Source organism: Sus scrofa, chromosome 2 (genome assembly GCF_000003025.6).
Source record: "Sus scrofa isolate TJ Tabasco breed Duroc chromosome 2, Sscrofa11.1, whole genome shotgun sequence".
Taxonomy (NCBI): domain Eukaryota; kingdom Metazoa; phylum Chordata; class Mammalia; order Artiodactyla; family Suidae; genus Sus; species Sus scrofa.
Genome location: NC_010444.4, coordinates 132,782,646 through 132,803,683, shown reverse-complemented (window position 1 = coordinate 132,803,683; position 21,038 = coordinate 132,782,646). Strand labels below are relative to the sequence as shown.

At 37.3% G+C, this 21,038-nt stretch overlaps 1 protein-coding gene across 1 annotated transcript in view; it reads right to left on the bottom strand.

Annotated features, from left to right (window-relative positions):
• The window catches only part of CHSY3 (chondroitin sulfate synthase 3), a 267,392-nt gene continuing 246,561 nt past the window's right edge, over positions 208-21,038 (bottom strand). The window contains exon 3 of the mRNA XM_021084739.1: positions 208-4,059. Within this exon, the coding sequence (XP_020940398.1) occupies positions 2,497-4,059 (1,563 nt within the window). The 3' untranslated portion in view covers positions 208-2,496. The remainder of the gene's footprint in view (positions 4,060-21,038) is intronic.

The following is a 21,038-nucleotide window of genomic DNA, read 5'->3' as shown; positions in this document are numbered from 1 at the left end:
CTGTAGCCACCGGCCTATGCCAGAGCCACAGCAACGCGGGATCCGAGCCGCGTCTGCAACCTACACCACAGCTCACGGCAATGCCGGATCGTTAACCCACTGAGCAAGGGCAGGGACCGAACCCGCAACCTCATGGTTCCTAGTCGGATTCGTTAACCACTGCGCCACGACAGGAACGCCTTTTTTTTTTTTTTTTTTTTTATTTCAGTCATTTAAGTTAAAGAACAGACCCTGATGTCTTTTCTCCATCAATAAAATCATTAATGACTATTATTTAGTAATAGATCTTCCCCAATGACTATCTTTATTGAATGTTAATATATTTACTGTCAGCAAAATACAACTTGCAAAGGAGCTAAGAAACATAAAGTAGGAAAATAAGCTATTAGACTGAAGGCTGGAGACAACATGAGAGCAGAGATCAAGTCTGAACTGTTGGCCTTGTCAAGATTTTTACCATCTAAAGTGCCATTAATTCCTTTCCAATGAATCTTAACATTATGAAGATTATGTGTTTTTAGTCAAAGAAAGTTCCATGGATGATACTTGGCCACAATATTAAGCAATATTATTATTACCATTATTTTTATTTTTGGCTGCCCTACAGCATGTGGTACTCCTGGGCCAGGGATCAGAGCTGAGCCACAGCCATTAACTAAGCTGCAGCTGTGGCAACATCAGATCCTTAACCCCCTGTACCTGGCCGGGGACCAATCCCGTGCCCTAGCGCTCCCATGGTGTTGCTGATCCAAAATGTCTTCACTAAATGAGATTGTTACCATGTAAGGAACTCAGTACTAAGGCAAATGCTAGACGGCCTCCTGGCAATCAGTTCCAAATAATGATAACAACTTAACACAGCCTTCAAATCAGTTTTGATGCAAATTTTAGTGTTCTTATGTTATAAAAGAAAACCAAAGGGTAGAACCGTGTGTACAAAATGTGAAAAACTAATGTCTTTTCTGCTTATGAAACATTAGAAAGCCATGCACACAGACATACAGACACTTACAATGGCGATTACGTGGGACTGAGGACAGGTGTGGGGGAAGAGGGAGTGAGACTGACAGCTACAGATATTTAAAATTTGTGTTTGATTTGGGAACTATGCAAAGGCATTCCCTATTTACAAAATGAAATTTTAAAAATACGCCCTCCTAAGATCTTCTTGTACAGATTTTCACTTTTTTCTTACATTTCTTGAATAAGATTATATTTTTTTCACAAACTGGGCACCAATGAGTCAGTTTTAAAGAAGAACGATATATGAAATTAAATGATATTTCCCTGTGTTCCACAAACTGCAATATTACAGTCATAAAACTAATTTTATATTCACAATTTCCCCCATTTGTCTTTGTATCTTTGCGTCATCTTCCAACCCATATTAAAGACCATTTCTGACCTGTTTGTGCTTCCGTGTGATCATGAAGCTGAGACTGAGGAAGAATACTTACCCTGGACTGTAAATGACTAAATATAAAACGGCTCATTTTCATCACTGATGAAGGCTAGATCTTAAAGCCTGATGATACAAATAGCACGCCCGTGTCTCTTATTAACTTTTCCAGCCTGTGTAGCAAGCACGTGTTGGTGACTATGACCAGTAAATACATCAAATATGACTAAAAGGAAACAACACACATTGTTCAGTGTTTTTGAAAAAGAATACTGTTATACCTGTGTTTTATTATAAATAACCAGGTTCTGTCATAGTTTATCTTCTTGCCAGCAAATGAAGGACATTGTTTCATAAAGCTTCTAAAATGTACATGAATATTTAATTAAATCATATTTCCTTGAGAAAATAAAGTTCATTCGCATTTATAGCAGACAGTTGTGAGGAGCACATAATTGTCATAAGACCAGGGTAGCCAGTACCGGTTGCTTGTGGAACAAAACTCCTCAATTTTTAAAACTTTTTTTAAAAAATAAACATACAATCATAAGTGTTCATTTACTTTAAAAATTCTAAAGATGAAGAAAATTATTGTCTATATATTTAAGTCCTTGTATAAATTACAAAACTCAAGTTTATGTTACAGAGTCCCTTCCTCAAGGAAGCATAAAGCACTTTTGTGGTACCTTTCACCAGTAAATATTCGTATCACATTGAATTTGACAAACAAAAGAAAAGTCGATATTGCATCTTTAAGCCCCAAGAGAACATTCTTCTAAGCTGTCTCTCGTGATGAATGAGCTTCAAAAGTCATTTGATTGCCACGATTTAACTCAATCTCAAATAACGATATACAAAAGTAATACACACATTGACTTCAGTAGAAATCTGAAATATCAGTGAACTGCAGACTCTTCTTGTTTGAGGTCAACAAACACCCTTTGGAAGACAACCAAGAGTAGTTTAAGACCAGGACAACAAAATAAAATTATAACAATAATAATTATAATAATAAAAATAATAATAAAATAAAAATAACAACAACCAACAATGAGGTAAACTCCCCTTTAAAAAGGCAAAATGTGTTGCCTGGACTGTCAGGAGAGAGTTCGATTGTACCTGACACCCAAGTGTTTTTCCAACCACAGTTCGGCCAGTTGCATGGTTGAGGCGAAAGTACTTGCCTTGGATCCTAAGCACATCTTATACTGCTTAGGGTCCAAGTTAGGGTCACAATGAACCGGATGGAAAATATGCACCACTCCTACTTCTTGACTTCTGAAGGGCCTTAAGCCAGATAGAATAACTTTATTGTAGAGATCTACATCTTCCAGTCCCCAGCCTTGTATTGAGGTATCAAATCCACCTGCACCCAGAAGATCACTTTTATAAATACAGGTAATTCCATATCCATAGTCTCTCCAAAATCCAGTCTTCTTTGAGAAGGCAAAGTCATCATCAGGAGGAGGATTTCCCCCGTAGGTTACCTTTGGGTCATACTGGCTAAAGATGATGGGGTAATACACCTGTTGTCCCTGAATTGTATTGTCTCTACATCGTTGGAGAAAGTCTCCTCTGAAGATCAAGTCAACATCACAAAATAGCAGCAAAGTATCATTGTCAAACTGGGAAGATCCCATTTCAAGACCAAGACCTCTGGAAAACTCCCCCTTCATGGGGATCAGGGTCATTTCTGCTTTAGGGTACTTGTTTTGATATTCCTGTATCAGCTCAATATGCTTGGAGGAATCTTGGCCAGAATCCTTACTGAAAAGGATGATGACCAGCTTTACATTCTGCTTTGGGATAAGACAAGTGTTTTCAAAGTTCTCCATGAATCGCAAAAAAATGTCATACCTTCCAATGAGAGGAACAAGAATGTGTATTTTCTTTTCACTGTGCCCTCCCATTTCTTTGGCACCTTGAAAAGAAGATAGTATCTTTAAAGAATTAGATATAAAGGAGAATGACTGCGTGTCACTGTTAATGCTCTCTACAAGAGTGTTGACATCCAGCTCTTCAATTTCTCTAAAGAAAGGCTTGCTGAACAGCTGCTGGAGATAGGCATGACGTCTTACTGGGACAGTCAGTTTCCTCCCTTTGTGTCTTTTGTATAAAAGGAGTAAATCCAAAATGTACTCCACCCCATGCATGGGATCAACCCTGCGGTAGCCATACTGAATTTCCTTGAAGTCAATGAGCCGTCCTCTACTCTTGGCATTCTCATTGATCATCTCCATCACCTGCAGGACAGTGTCATCCAGTGCTGTTCTCAGAATGCTGTTGATGTTTTGTCGAGGAGGCTGGTTCTCAGATGCCGAGTAAAGGAGCTTTCCCGTCAGGAACTCCCATTCTATCACTTCATCTCTCTCTCGAGGCTGGAAGTGGTTGAAAGAAGGCATCACTCCCAGCTGCTGGTCTTCTTTGCTCACTTCGCTGTTACTGAGCTTGCTCATCAGAGCGCTCTCCCGGTGGAGCTGGATGGTGCGGTAGCGAAGTTCAGAAATTTTGCGGCTGAGCATGTAATTATGAAGCCTGTATTGGTAGGCGGGTCTTTTGTTTGGATGAAGTGTTATGGCTGCATGGATTTTGCTATTGTGAAGGTCTTGGATATAACCTTTTCGATTGTGTTCATAATTTTCATGGAACAGTTGCTGCATCTGAAAAGTAGAAGGAAATTGAGATGTTAGGGTAAACTGAAAAAGAAAATAAGCAATAAACGAAAACGTTTAAATTGAAACTCTTAATAAAATTATTCATATGGTATTTACAACAGAAATGATGTGTAGAATTTATATTGAAAATAGTTTTAAATTTGTCAAATTCATATGCTACAACACTGCAAATTAATCTGTTATTTAATATGCAAATGCTGCAACCTAACTTCTAGCTAGATATTTGAAATAAAGCATCTTTTCATGTTTTCTTTCATCTATTTACTCTGAAACCAACTCAAAATATCAAAGAAAGTAGGAACTGACTATATACAAAACCCCATAATGAATCATTGTGAGGATAAGACAGAGTGAGTAGAGTATGGATTTTCCAAAACAGGTTCACCTTGAGGAGCAAACCCAATGCCCTGTTGCTTGGAATGGAAATATCAGCCCCAGAGGAAATCTACATTTTATTTACCATCTTGATACACCATCCTTACAGAGAAAGTTCTTGGTAAAGTAAGGTGGGACAGAAACGGTATTGATCTACATGGCCTATCTAAAGGATTGCATCCAAAATTAGACATGCTTGGCATCCTCATAAGCCAGAAAAGCTCTCAGCTCATCTAGAAAAAGCTTACAACCTCAGGCAGAAACAAAAATGAGATCACACTTCAAACTGTCACCTGACTCCTTTGCTAGTCAATAAAGAAATCTTCATCACACCTATTCAAGATAAGTCCAATGGGAGAGGGGAAGGAGGTGGAGGGAGAGGGGAAGGGAGGTGGAGGGAGAGGAGAAGGAGAGCCAGCAGCAGCAGCAGCATGAGATATCTGCAAATATACTGGTAATCAAGAGGAAAGGAATACTGCCAACTTAAGACTACATGTCCAAAGCAGGGGAAAATTACAGACAAAACAAATTAAGGACAGTACAATCTCCATCCTCTCGCCACAAAAAAAGAACTCAAGGAATAGATAAATAAGCTAAAGAAGATAAACAAAAATATTGCCACATTACAAGAAGCCTAAAAAGAGATTTGTGAAAAACATGGGAAGAAGGCAGTTGAGAAAATATAATGAAATGTTATAGAAGTTTAAAAGATAAGTTAAAAGTTTGGGGTTATATATCTATATGCACACATATAGAAATGCATATATTTTATGTATATTTAAAAGTTTGTATATATATATATGCAATAAATAAAATTTTGTTAAAACTCTGGGTATTTATTTACTATATCTAAATATATGATAAATGAATAAAAATATGTACATGAAATATATTTGAGGAACATATTTCCCTTAAAATAAAGGAAGATATATATCTATGTGCAATTAGGCCAAGAGAAAAAAAAAAGCAAAATAAACAAACAAAAAAACCCCCACTTTGGCTGTAAGTTAGAAAAGAGTGAATCTTACCCCAACATTCTCTATAGCAACATGCACAAGGAAAACCATAAAGCACTGCCAAAGAAGACCCCAAGGAAGCAAATTATCCTCAACTAACTTGAGAGCTCAAGTGATACTGTGAAAAATACACAGTGCCTCACATGGAAGAACTTGTGGCAGATTTGTGGTGAGAAATTCTCCGACACTTCTCCCATTGAGAGGGAGCGGTCCCTGTCCCTTTACTCTATTGCTACTTTAACTTAGAGACTACAGTAGAAATGACAGTCCACCGTTCTGCACACTGGCGGCTCCCACTTGCCTTGTTGAACTGCCACTCGACAAAAGCCACTGAGTACCAAGTCTGCATTATTTAGATCCCTTATTGCTGGCCGGGACCATCCATAAAATGTGGTACAGTAGATTCGCGCTTGTTCCAATCTCAGCACCAGGAAAGAAGATGTTCATATTGCTCTTTAACACAGTAAGGAAGTTCACTTCTATTTCTAGTTTGTTAAGATTTTTGTCATGAATGAATTTTGAAGCTGATAAAAGTTTTTTTCTGTATCCATGGAGGATTACGTAATATTTCTTTTTTTTTTTTTTTCGGTTAACATGGTGGATTGCACTGACTCATGTTCTAATATTAAACCACCATTGTATTCCTTGAATAAACCCAACATGATTCTGATCGAATATCCTCTTTATATATAGTTGGAATATATTTGCACATATTATTTTTAAAATTTACAGTGAGAATCTAATTGTCCCCAATTTGGTATCCCAAACTTGATATATAGATTCAAGGCAATTCCAATACAAATCTCACCATTTTTAAATAAGAATATGGTGCTGTTGATATGAACAGGTTAATTCTAAAATTTATGTGGAAATGAAAAGTCAAGGATGTTCAAGACAATCTTAAAAAGATACATTACAGATCAAAAGTTACAGAAATTTAGATAGTATGATATTGGTACAAGGATTAAGAAATGGGATCAAAGGATCAAAACGGGCCTAGACAAACCTGCACCTGAGAGAGGGTTTATGACCTCAGACAAGTGTGATAGTGGACAGAAGAGGAGTGGTGGGCTTTTCAATAAGTAGATATTCATATGGAAAAATGTAAAAATCTCACCCCTAGATCTCATAATTAAAAAATCAATACCAGATAGATTCTTGATATAAAAACAAAAGGTTACTTTTTTTTCTAAAAGTTAACACAAAAAATATCTGCATCACTTTTGATTAGGTGAATATTCTTAATAGGACACAGGTACTAATCGTAAAAATAGACTGACACTTTGGATTACATTAAAATTAAGAACTCTGTTTCTCATAGACACCATTAAGAGATTATAAAAAGTAAACGACAGAGTGGGAGAAGTAATATTTTGTTTTGTTGTCTTTTTTAGGGCTGCACTCGTGGAATATGTTGATTCCCAGGCTAGGGCTCCAATCAGAGCTACAGCTGCTGGCCTACACCAGAGCCACAGCAACGCCGGATGCTTAACCCACTGAGCCAGGCCAGGGATTGAACCCACAACCTCATGGTTCCTAGTTGAATTCGTTTCTGCTGCGCCATGATGGGAACTCCAAAACATAAACTACAGAGTGGGAGAAGATATTTTTAATAGATATTTCCAAAAAGGACTAATGCCCAGAATAAATAATTAACTTGTATGAGATAGAAGGGAAGAACAATCCTAGTTGAAAAAGGGGCAAAAAATCTTGAATGGGCACTTCGCAAAAGAGAATATGTAGAAGTTCAATAAACACACAAAACCTTTCTCTAGCTCATTCATCATTAGGATAATGCAATTTAAGGTCACAATGTGCTATTAGCCTAAAAAATGGCTAATGGCTGATACTGCCTGGTCAACATAGCAGAAGATTTGGAACTCTCACATACTGCTGGTAAGACCATAACTTGGCTCAAATACTCAGGGAAACTGTACTGACTAAAATGACTATACACTTTCCCTGTGACTCAGCAATTCTATTCTTAGATATATGTCCAATATAAATACATACATACACATCTAAAAGAATGTGTGTGTGTGTGTGTGTGTGTGTGTGTGTGAAATTTCACAGTAGCATTATCCATAATGCCCCCCGACTGAAAACAACCTGAACGTACATCAAGAATGGAAGAGATAAATAAATATGCTGGAAAACAATACAGCAATTAAAATAAATAAAATCCTATTACAACAACATGGACATATCTCACAAATGAAAGAGACCATGTACAAAAGAATACATATTGCATGATTCTATTCCTATGAAATTCAGAAACCTATGCTGTTAGCTATATGAAGAGTGATCAAAAAGCAAGAAAATGGGCAGGGAGCTCTGGAGTAGTGGTAATGCTCTATTTGTCGATGAAGGTCATGGTTACACACATACATTTAATGTGTGAACATTCACTGAATTGCTACTTAAGATATGTTTGTTTATTCTCCAGTTAACAAATGACTTTCTTCTTAAGATATGCATATTCATGCATGTAGAATTAGGTATGTAGAATTCTGATATACATGTACCTAAATGTGTGTGGATATGTGGAGAGAGAGAGAGACTATGAGTATCAGAGAAATTTTCTTAGACAAGATGATCTAAAAGGTTTAAGACCAACACCATGGCAGAGTCTTTATCTCCTGTATTTCACCTGGTTCTTATTCTATACTCAGATAGATTTTCAAATCGACATCTGACCTTGACAAATACAACAGTAATTTGAGACAGATTTTGGATTGGGTTTAAGACCAAGTAGCTCAATTGTATCCAATATATTTTTTTCCCCAAAAACACATGCTAATTTTTATTTGGAACTTTTACTGATGTTAATAAAATTTTACTTTACTGTATTTTTATTTTTTTTAATTTTCCCAATGCATTATTTTTTTTTCTCCTGTACAGCATGGTGACGCAGTTATACATACATGTATACATTCTTTTTTCTGATGTTATCATGCTCCATCATAGGTGCTGATGTTAGTAAAATTATATTAAGCGGGCTGTTAGGCCTCCATGTTCGTGGTATTATTATTTTTCCCTGAAATTGCTTCAATGCTTTATGTAATTTTCCATGACTTTTATTCTGCATGCAACAAGAGAAAAAAATTCTAATGGCATAGAGAAGATTAATTAAAGCACCTCCCTTTTGAAAATGGTTTTAAAAGCACTGGCTCTCTGAAACTGTTCTTTCTTGAGGCCTGTTTTACATTAGTCAGAAAAGGGAACATGCTAAATTAAATAGGAAACACTGCTCAGAGGTGAACTGTTCAAGTGCAGATCTATCTAGCCGAAGTGATTAGTACTCTACAACTTGATAAACGTGACGTTTGTTACAGAACAAAAAATGTATTAAAACGGTAAACTAACTTGTATCACGCCCATCATTACAACCCAAACTGCCTACCTCGGTGCTTATTTTTCAAGTATATCCCTTTGTAGAAATATTACAAGCAGACAGGCAGTGAGGGAGGAAATCCTTAAAAACAGCACATTCATACATACTCCAGGTAGTGCAAGAATGATGAGAACATCATGAATTTATGTCCTATGTTCCCCAAAGAAACATAGAGAAATACCTAGATTTTCTATGTGTATGTATATGTAGGGAGGTCTAAGCTACACGGGTGGAGAGGAGAATGTTTAAGAGCCTGGCTATGAAGTCAGCCAGATCTGGACTTGAGTACTGGCCCCACCATTTCTAACCCATTTCCCAGCCAGTCTGTCTAAATCTCAGTCTTCTAATCTATAAAAGGGAAAATGACAACCCCCTCAACATATGTCAAAATGTTGCTCAAGGAAAAAAAAAATATAGCTATATATATACACACACACACATTAGCATTGTGTCTGGTATACAGAAAACACTCAAAACAAGGATTTTCCAGCCTCCTCCTGAGACTGTTCTTTTTAGCTTAGAGTTTTCAAAGGGTGGGGGAGGCAGCCATCAGTTGGCTGGCTTTGTTCACTTCTGGAAATGCTTGGGAAGAGTTATAATTTGGCCACATACACTCACTGCTTCGACGTAGCTAACATGCCAGTGAGACCCTTTCTCCTAACAAAAGTCCTCAACATCTACAAGAGAGATCAATTATTGTGGGGGTTTCAGGAAACCAAAGTTCAGGAGAGTTAAGTGCTTTAATCAAGGGTTTACTGAGAATAATGAGATTATAACTAAAACTCAAAGAAGTGGTCAGTTTTGCTACTTATCACACTAACTTTTGAATGCAGCAAAATTGTTTTAAGGAAAAGTGTTAAATATACTTTAATTTTTTATTTTTTAACTTTTATTTTTTGATCTTTTAGGGCTGCATCCGCAGTATATGGAGGTTCCCAGGCAAGGGGTCTAATCGGAGCTACAGCTGTCAGCCTACGCCACAGCCACAGCAACATGGGATATGAGCCACGTCTATGACCTACACCACAGCTCATGGCAACACTGGATCCTTAACCCACTAAGCAAGGCCAGAGATTGAACCTATGTCCTCACGGATGCTAGTCAGATTCATTTCCGTTGAGCCACAAAGGGAACTCCTAAGTACACTTTTAAAATTATATTAGCTTGCTTGAAATAATTTAGAGCTTCCCCCCCCCCTTTTTTTTTTGCAGAATTTTCAGTTGCAGAATTTCCAGTTGATTTCATAGTACCACCAGAGTCTTGTACTGAAAGGGAAAATCATTTCACACTAACAAAATCACACACCAGCAAGTAATATCAATGTGTCCTGACTGACCCAAGTTTTACGTGTATCATCCCAAATCCCACCCACTGAGAAGGAAGCTGAGAAGCTGTAGAAAAATCTTTTATAAGAATCAGAGAGCGGAAGAGTAAATGCCAAGATGCAGCTGTATGTTATGATCAAATATCTTCTACGGTATTAAACTTCCATTTCTCTTTTGGATTTATTACTAATGAAAAATAGCAGAGATCATTTCTGAAATGATCATAACTAGGTAAATAAAGGCATTCATTTCAACAATTAAAATCTTGAAAGAACCATTAAGGAGGTGACTGCAAACAGGTACGAGGTGACAAAGCTCATAAAGCTGGAGCTGCAACGATGTGCATAGTTGTGCAACGTGGTAATGGTTATACAACCAACTAAATTGACTAAGTATTATTAAACTATATACGTATGAGGAGAGACTTTTATAGAATGTAAGTTGTACTTCAATAAGGCTATTTGTGTGTGTGTATGTGTGTATGTGTTTGCCATTTCTAGGGCCGCTCCTGCGCATATGGAGGTTCCCAGGCTAGGGGTCTAATCAGAGCTACAGCTGCCGGCCTACAGCAGAGCCACAGCAACATGGGATCCGAGCCATGTCTGCAACCCACACCACAGCTCACGGCAACACCGGATCCTTAACCCACTGAACAAGGTCAGGGATCAAACCCGCAACCTCATGGTTCCTAGTCAGATTCATTAACCACTGCGCCACGACGGGAACTCCCTCAATAGAGCTATTTTTAAAAAGACATAGGGAATGTTAAAAATAAAATTACAGCAAAATCCAGCTTTAAAATTGAAGTGACTGCAACAATACACAGTCCCCAAAATATGTGTAGGATTTCCACAAGGTGATGGAGTTGGGCAGGATCATCAGGAAGCAGGCGGAGACAGAAGGCCAAGCAGAGCCCTGTCAGGGGCACAAAGGTTCAAGGACAGGAGAGAAATAACCAGGAAAAGCAGACTGTCTGACAGCGCAGGCCATCAGCCCTATGGTCTGTATACAGCTGTGGGTTTTGGGAACTGAGGTGACCTGGGCTGGCAGAACAAGCCCCGGAAAGAAGTAATTTGTTTCAGAGATGCAGAAGAGACAGAGCTACAGGAAGTTACGAATTAAACAGTGAAGCCCTGTCTTCCTGAAGCAGGTTTACTCTGAGCCAGCAGAGAGACTGATGTCCTTTCACTGTGGACATCAGCAAGCCTAGAACTCTCACAAACACCCCTGCCAAAATATACCTATGGCGAAGTGCGCGTCCAGGGAAAAGTCACTTTTCCAGAGATAAGGATGTTTTCTAAGGGAAATAGTGCAGCACTAAGGAAAAGGTTCTATAAGAGAAAAAGACTAGATGAAAAACATTGCCTTGTCCAAAAAATAATAACAAATAAATAAATAAAGCAGTCCTGATGCTGAGGAAAACCTTAAGCAACTTTCCTGAAAAACATAAGAAGCATTTTCCTCTTTCTTAGAAAACAAAGAAGTAGAAATATAAGATCTCAGGGATGTGACAGTGAGATGAAAGGTCAGTTCACAGAACTAAGAAATAAAGGATATAAAATAAACTGTCATAGATGTGAAAACAAAATTTCAAGGTAAATCAAGAACAAACACCATGGAACACTCCATAAGAGAGAAGAGAAGAGAATGGAATAAAAAATAAACAGTTACAATGGATTAGAGAGAAACAATCAGAAAAATACATGGTATAGATTAAATGCTATTAATAAGACTTATAAAGAGTCAGGAGTTTGCTAGTGGCTCAGTGGGTTAAGGATATGGTGTTGTCACTGCTATGGCTCAAGTCGAAACTGTGGCAAGGGTTTGATCCTTGGCGTGGGAACTTCTACATGCCTCAGGTGTGGCCAAAAAAAGCTGTTATTATCATTATTGTTGTTCTTGTTACTTGTTTTTACTATTATTATTATTAGTGTAAATATTGAATAAATGAGAAAATAATTCAAATATGGTCAGTAAAATCATATTTTGACTTCAGACCATCATCTAAAACCTAAAAGACTCTGTTGAAGTGAAGGGGAAATGAGAGGCCATGCCTTATTGGCAAGCTGGAACATCTTTCATGTTCTTTATTAAGAAAATAATTGTTAAATTTTCTTTTTCTATATATAATGATTTTTATTTTTTCCATTATAGCTGGTTTACAATGTTCTGTCAATTTTCTGCTGTACTGCATGGTGACCCAATTACACATACATGTATAGATTCTGTTTTCTCACATTATCATGCCCCATCATAAGTGACTAGATATGGTTCCCAGTGCTACACAGCAGGATCTCATTGGTTATCCATTCTAACTTTTCTGTATGAAGGAGGAAATTTCCTTAAGTTATTTATATAAAGAAGCTATTTCAGGAGTTTCCATTGTGGCTCAGTGGGTTAAGAACCTGACTAGTATGCGAGAGGATGTGGGTTCAAACCCTGGCCTCACTCAATGGGTTAAAGAATCCTGTGTTGCCATGAGCTGCAGTGTAGGTTGCAGATGCAGCTTGGATCTGGCATTGCTGTGGCTGTGGCATAGGCTAGCAGCTGCAGCTCTGATTCAACCCCTATCTTGAGAAATTCCATATGCCAAATGTGTGACCCCTTTTCTCCCTGCCCCCCCAAAAAAAGAATCTATTTCAATATATTGCTAGTCCTTTTGTTCCTATTAAGCCACTTCACTTTTATTTAAAAGAAAATATTATCTAACTTAGAAAATTCTCTTTAAATCTCCTCCTATATATAGTTAAGGAGGATTTGAGAACAGAAGGTAATCTTGTTTGAGGAAGTACTGACTCTATAAATTAGAATAATTTATTAAGGTGAGCAAAGAGATAATAAATCATTAAAGAGGTATCAAATATAATGGTGAATATGTACCTAAGGGTTGGGTAATTTGTCTTGCAAATATTTAAACTCATTTTACTCTTTATGATTTATTTTGCAATTCTCCATAACTAACTGGAGAGACCTTCTGCCCTTAATGCAAATGACTAATGATCTTTCTTTTATTATATAAGACCAGTAAGGATAAAGGTTCCAAGCACTATTATTTTCCCTCAATTAGTTTCTTCTAATATTAACAGTAAAGTTCTTAAACTATTTCCTACTTCCCTGGTAATAAGGACACAAGGAAAACAGTACCTAATTCTAAATATTAAGGAGAAAAAGCATTTGGGAAAAATAAATACTCACATATTATTCTATAATTATGGAGAGAATGAAAAATGCCAATGTCTACAACTTGAGTAAATTCTTGAACACAGAGATCTAGTTTAAGTATGATAAGACAGACCTGTCTTTATGTTTGTCACATAAAATTAAGAGCATTGCATATGCGGCTACTAAGATTTATAACAATACCTTGGAAATAGCCACACCTAATCTACAAAACTTCAGGTTAAAAATTCACTATACAAGTGATAAAACTGCTTGAAACTTCATGTGTTTGTGCGCACACACACACATAAACAAAAGCAAAGCAAAAAATCTAAGTAATATCAGTGGAATATATTAATGTCAATATCCCAGTTGGGAGATTTCACTACAGCTTTGCTAGATCTTGCCCTTGGGGGAAACTGGATAAGGGGTACATGGGATTTCTTTGCATTATTTCTTAGAAGCTGTATGTGAATCAATATTATATCAAAACAAAAGCCTTAATTTAAAAATAAAAAAGAAAATGTCTCATTAAAAAAAAAAAGAAATCACCCCAAAGTTTACTTAAAAGGAGTAGGTGTTGGAAACTTAAGAGTCCAAAGGCCTGAAGATGTGATATATGCCTTTTTACTTGATAAACCCAGTGTTTTGAATTAATTCAAAGTGTTAAGTGAGCAGGACATTGTCCAGTTATTTTCAGTCCCATAAGCTTTCTTTATGTTTGTTTTATGTATATAAGTTGCCAGAAGGTATTTGTGCTCTTGGATACCCCTTTAAAGTAATAAAATATCTTAAAATGCCTTCTATCTTGAAATTCTGTTATGTGTCACAACATAGATGAATCTTGAGGACAATTATACTAGTGCAACAACCCAGATACAAAAAGACAAATACTGTATAAGTCCACTTATATGAGATATCTAAAGGATTCAAACCCAAAGAAACAGAAAGTAGAATGCTAAGAGTTCCCATTGTGGCTTAGTGGGTTAATGATCCAGCTTATCTCCGGAGGCACTGCTTCGTCACAGTGGGTTAAGGATCAAGCATTACTGCAGTTGTGGCAGAGGCCACAGCTCCTGCTGGGAGTCAGTCCTTAGCCTGGGAACTTCCACATGCTGAGGGTATGGCCAAAAAAGAAAAAAAAAAGAAAAGAAAGTATAACAGTAGTTTCCAGGAACTGGGGAGGGGTGAAAGAATTGTTCGATGGGTATAGAGTTTCCGTTTTGCAAGATGAAAAGTTCTAGAGGTTTGGCACTGGCATACAACAATGTGAACAGAGTTGACATCACCGAACTGGACCCTTACAAATGACTAAGCTGGTCAAAAATTTTTCTTTTCCTTTTATTCCACATGAGCCTCACCTTTTCTATATGGGAATACCCATCACAGACTGGCCAGCTAGTACACTGTCTTCTAAATGGTTTCCTCCAGATTAGGTTCATTCATGGGCACAATCTCACAGCAACAACAACAAAAAAGTTTCCTGTGGCGACAGCCTCACATTTTGCACATTATAGTCCCAAGACAGAAAAGCACACCTTGCACTCAGAAAATGACAGAAAGACCCAGCACAGTTGAGACTACAGAACACAGCATGGACCTGTGCCTAAGAACACATTACCCTCAAACCTTCTAGTTTCCTAGGAGAGTCATTTCTTCCCTCATTGAGGTAGCTGAGTTATGGTTCTGTCACTTGCAACCAAAGGAATCCTGTCAAAAACAGTCTGATAAATGGATACGTTTCGATTCCAGCTCTATACTAATGCTACGCTCTGTATGATTTGTCTCTGCTTAATTAGCTAGTCTAATTTTGGCTGCAATCCAAACAACAATCTCATTTGGGCAATCTGTACCATTAAAATTGGTACTTTTCTTCCTGTTACATTTAATTTCATAAGCTATTTTAGTTAAAAACGAAACAAAACACACAACAACCTGTCAGACAACACAGAAAATAGCTTCCAGACACTCTTGCATGTGATGACGTTTTCTCGGCATTATATATTCTCTACAGTTTAAAAATACTTTCAGACAACAGAGAAAATCATGTGATATAAATTTCCCAGGAGAATATATTCTGGACACATGCTATCTTAGGCAAACACCAAAGAGACCTAAAATCAGAAAGAAAGTACTAAGTTCATCAGTTTCAGTTTATAATGGTAATGTTATGGCATATAATCAATTGTTAGTTTAAATAAACTCATATACCTTAATTAAAGCTACCCAGTTAGGAATAAGGTAATACCCAGATTAAAGATAACCAAGTAGTAATTGAACTTGACTGTGTGTTAATTTGCCTGATTTAGATTGACATTCAGGCAGTAATTATATAGAAGCTTCCTGATCTATAGTTAAGCTAATAACAGATGAATTTTGAAAGCTATATGATTAAATTTTTGGTAAATTGTCATGTAAATATCTTGCATTCACAATTTCCTTAAACCTTTTAATCTACTCACGATGTATTACAAAGAAATGGCAAAGCGGAAGGTTATCACTTCCACACTAGGCTTTCAAGATCTTTGAAAAACAAAAGGTAAAGATAGTAGTTGCTGTTCAATTTTGAAAAGTATTAAAACAATTAATGAATGTATCTTGTCCACCGGAGGAAATGTATCAGCTGTATGATGGAACTGGATCATGCATAAAATTACACCTCACTTTCCAAATTAAAAAAGAAAATAATTTGCCTTCTTGTTATATGAGTTTTCTTCCAGTTATGAAAGCTTTCCCAAGTAGGCTCCTATTTAACTAAAAAGGTGCTAAAGCTTTAGTTGAAGATTTTCTTTGTTGTTGCTGATGGTTTGTTATATCCATTCTTCCCAAATTCAAGCAACTAATCATGTATCCTCATAAAAGCCTGGTCATAAGCTTATTAATTCAGAATGAACATCATATTATCCACTAATGTAGAAGGTATAAGAATGGAGCAACCTCTGATACTTTGTTTAAAGAATGACATGTACTTCTGAAGTTACAAATGCTGACCATGTTTAGTGATCATCATTAATGCTCCTATCGTAACCTTCAGAGTAATTTTGGAAGGCTGTTTGCAAGAAGCTATAATGTGACAAACTTCCAACAAATAGAAGGAGGGCCATTATGCCGTATTCAATGTTAACTGGGTTGTGTGCAATTTCTTCGGTCAGTAGGTCTATGTTCAAATATATTCTAAAATGAAAATAAGACATTATATTCTCAAGAATGAAAAGTTCATATTCATTACATAGAAAATTGCCTTTGGTTTCAGTACATTACAGAGTATAGTCTCACTGGGTAATTAATTGGGGAAGGAGAACGGGGCTGTGTGCATAGTAGATGCTCAGGAAAGCTAGTGCAATCCAACTAACACAAACACTGGCAACATGAGAAAGATAACAAAATACATGGCTGGCAGTATGACAATTGCTTCCAGTAACTTTCCCCGCCCAAACCTTTCCTCATCTGATCCTCTCCAACATTTCAGCTGTTTCTCTTCATGGCAGAATAAATGACTCATTCATTCATTTAAAAATATTAAGTTTCTAAAATGTGTTAGTTACTATGGGTAAAGCCACAAAAGAAACATGGTCTCTGCCCTCATGGAGATAACTGCCTTTCAGGGAGACAAGCACTAAATATATATATTCATAAACAGCTGTTTAATTTTGACAAGTGCTCAATGAATTAATTATGCCAAATGCTACTTGACTGTGCTCCTTTCTAGACGGCTTGCTCCCAGAGGATAGCCTCGGCCTAATGCTTAATAGAATATTTATAATGAACTTTTAATAAACTCACATATTCACCCCCAAACTAGTTGGTAACCAAAACTAGGGATCAAAACACTGACTGTAAGAACTCTGATTCTCTAAAAGAAAGTTTTTGGCACTCTGCAGGATTCTCCAGGCTTCTAAATGATTAAGTTAAAAAGTAAAATATCACAGAAGTCTTCACATAGCTGTGTGGTGCAAGCTGTGGCACATATCGTAAAGCTTTTGTATCTCACTTAAGTCGTCACTGGCAGTCCAGCACTATCGGGCCATCTTTTTACCATCTTCGTAATTGATGTAGTCATCCAGGTGGGGAGAAAGGTCAAGGACCCCCATCATCACTCCTGCTTTGTGCCACTGGAACGTGAAATGATGGTTGGAGTCCAAACTGACTCTAAATCAGGCTGGGCTCCGTCACATGAATAATTTCTGCACAAATAAATGAAGTGCTGCTGAGAGACCACAGTAAATGAGAATGAAAGCAAAGCTACAAGAAGGGCTTGGACACCTGCATGAAGACAAGCCAGTCTTCCATTCAAAACACACAACAAAACTAAGGCTTCTGTAGGAAGCCTTTATGTGGAGTGGAACCAGGACTGGCTTTGGGGGACCTCTCCGTTATATAAAGGAAAGAAAACAGAAAAATGAAACTCTCCTGCATGTTCCTGTCATTCTTTTAGCTTATGCTCATGCATATCTATTTTGGGCTAAGATCCTGGCTCTGGAGTCACAGGCCTGGTTTTGAGATCTGCTCCTTCATTCCCAGTCTGACCTTGGACAAGTTACAGCCTGTGGGAGAAGAAGAGCTCCCGGACTGTTCTGTACATTATATCAAACATGTTTACTTCTTTTTTCTTTTTCTTTCTTTCTTTTTTTTTTTTTGCTATTTCTTGGGCTGCTCCTGCAGCATATGGAGGTTCCCAAGCTAGGGGTTGAATCGGAGCTGGAGCCGGCGGCCTAAGCCAGAGCCACAGCAACTCAGGATCCGAGCCGAGTCGACAACCTACACCACAGCTCAGGGCAACGCCAGATCCTTAACCCACTGAGCAAGGCTAGGGATCAAACCTGCAACCTCATGGTTCCTAGTCAGATTCGTTAACCACTGAGCCACGACGGGAACTCCTCAAATATGTTTAAAACAGTGTCTGGCATCAATGGCGTCTCTATTATTATTAGTTAGTAACTTCAGATAGTGAATTTTCTTGCACTCTAAAGCAGATTCCAATGACATCGCTGCTATACACTAACATCTGATTTAGTGGGTCACTCCTGAGTAACCTTTCGTTATATGTAAAGTGTAAATCTTTTAAGATTGTATACCCTTTGCCTGTAAGAAAGGGCTTGTGCTTTTCCATCAGTTCCCAGGGCATGACGTAATTAACATCTAGTAGTTCATCAACGGGTGGCCAAGATGGCCTTGACCTTCTCATCAGGAAGACTAAAGGTTAGTCAGGTTTCTTCTGGACTCCAGATCCCTTAGCTTCCTCTTCTGGGATCATTTATGTTAGAAAATGAATAATTGCAAATGTTTCCTCTGCTCATTTAAGATGGAAATCCTCCAGTTTTTTGCCAATTTTACAACTTTCTTTTCCTAGAACCTGAGAGCCATTCCTTTGAAATGTAATCATCCAGAAAGGCAGGCATCCTGTCTCTAGTTCTTTGTGGGAGGGTAGGAGTCTAACTTCCCTAAGTGCCTAATAACACTGACCAGTGCCCCTGCTAAAGTACTCCAGGACTTTTTCATTGCCTCACCCCAGTGCCAAAAAACTCTCCTGCCTGGTGTGTCAGCAGTAGTTGAATTCAATCTCTCTTTCCTATGGCATCAACAGTTTTTTGTTTATTTGTTTGCTTGCTTGCTTTTTAAGGCCACACCTGCAGCATTTGGACGTTCCCAGGCTAGGGGTCAAATCAGAGCTATAGCTGCTGGCCTGCACCGCAGCCACACCAACGTGGGATCCGAGCCACATCAGCGACCTACACCACAGTTCGTCACAATGTTGGATACGTGACCCACTGAGTGATGCCAGGGATCGAACCCATATCCTCATGGATACTAGTTGGCCTCGTAACCACTAAGCCACAACAGAAACTTCTGCAACAGTTTTGAATAAAGTCTTCCTGTCCTGTTTAACTCTGTCCTGTATTATTTATCTTTCACGTGGGTCATAGGCAATACTTGGTGATGCATTGTGTTGATCCATTTAAAACTCTTTGCTCTCATTAGCTTAAAAAAAGAAGAAAAGAAAGCTCAAATTAAGATCCCACTCCTTATGGCATAATCAAGGAGATAAGTGTGCTTCCTTCCAGCTGATTTTATTAACATTAAAGTTTTATGAAAAATTATGAAGATCCCTAGAGCTAAACACCCAATTAAAATAAAATAAGCATGGCAGGATGTCTATTATAATGTTTTTCTTAGAAGAAAATTCCTAATTATAGTGCTGTCGACTTCTGCATGGGCTCAGCTCTGCTGTGGGAATGGAAGGGAATCACAGCTCTAATTAACAGGTAGGTGTTTTCCAAGACGGTGCCAAACCAAAAATAAGTAAAGCCTCATCTTTTGAAAGTCAAGTTTTCTGGAAATGAAAACACAATGACTTGAGTCATCACGACTTTTCTAGTTACAATGATATTGTGTTACTGGACACCGTATATACCTCATCTTTGTTTCACGTGCATAAAATTGTTACAACAGAAAAGTGCTGTTATGTTATGGATTAACAAAATCATTTCATGAGACTCTGTTAGTGTCACAGTGCACTAATTAGCTTTAGTAAAAGAGCAAAGGATAATTTTGGCTTTCAAGTCTGTAGTTTCTTTCCCAATGGGTTAAAAAAGTTTTAAAGAATTTTTTTTCTGAGCAGATAAGATAAAATAAATGACTTACTTTTAGTTCTAAGAGGCAAAGGTAGAATTTCAAGCAGAAAACAACTGAGAGTTGAGGAATACAACTATGATTAGTACAATCGATGACTTTAAAGAGTTGTATTTTATAAATAAGCAAGACGATACATTCCGAATCCCACTAGTTTTGGGGTTTGTTTTCATGAGACTTGTTTTCAACTGAGTCCCCAAACTGAAGGGCATTTTAAGTACTTTCTACATAATGTTTACAGGGTTATTTATTTTTTTTAAGAAAACCAATCACTTAAAATAGTCACATGAATATTACGTCTTTTTTTTTTAATATTTTGAGGGCTAATCTCAGTGGCACATTCGTGGTAAAAGTACTGCATAAAAAGGTAAATGACTTGAATCACATTTTTAAAAAGTTTTTGTTTTATTTTTAAGTTTTATGAAAGTATAGTTGATTTACAAGGTTGTGATAATTTCTGCTACAGAACAAAGTGATTCAGTTATACATGTACGGATAATAGCACAGCTAGCTATTTAAAAGGAAAAAATAAATTTAAATGCTTACCTACCTCACACCTTGTACTGAGTACATTAAACACACACACATGTATGTGCATATATATATGTGTATGTACATATGTGTGTATTTCAGATATCTTAAGGACCTGAATGCTACTAGCATTACCCCTCACAATAAGAAAAAAATACTATAGAAGGATGGGAAAAATGTATGCAAATGTTTATACATTCTAAGGATGTAGAGAACTCCTCCTTAAGCAAAAACAAAAAAATAATAAAACTATGAATAAAAATTAGATTTTAATATCACATTAACAATAGTTCCATTTCAAAAGCACCCTAAAGAAAATTTCAAATCAAACATTAAATTGGAAAAGTGATTTTTGTAACACTGGTGCCGCGCCAAGAGTTATTGTCCTTAATATGTCATTAATCTATCATTGCTCTCTTTTAACCCTTATCAACAATTCCAAACACTTTTATCTCCCAGCTATCACTTGAATCTTAGTTCTCTTCTTTATATCTTCAGGACAGCCACTCCAGTCCAAGATAGTAAGAACTTTCT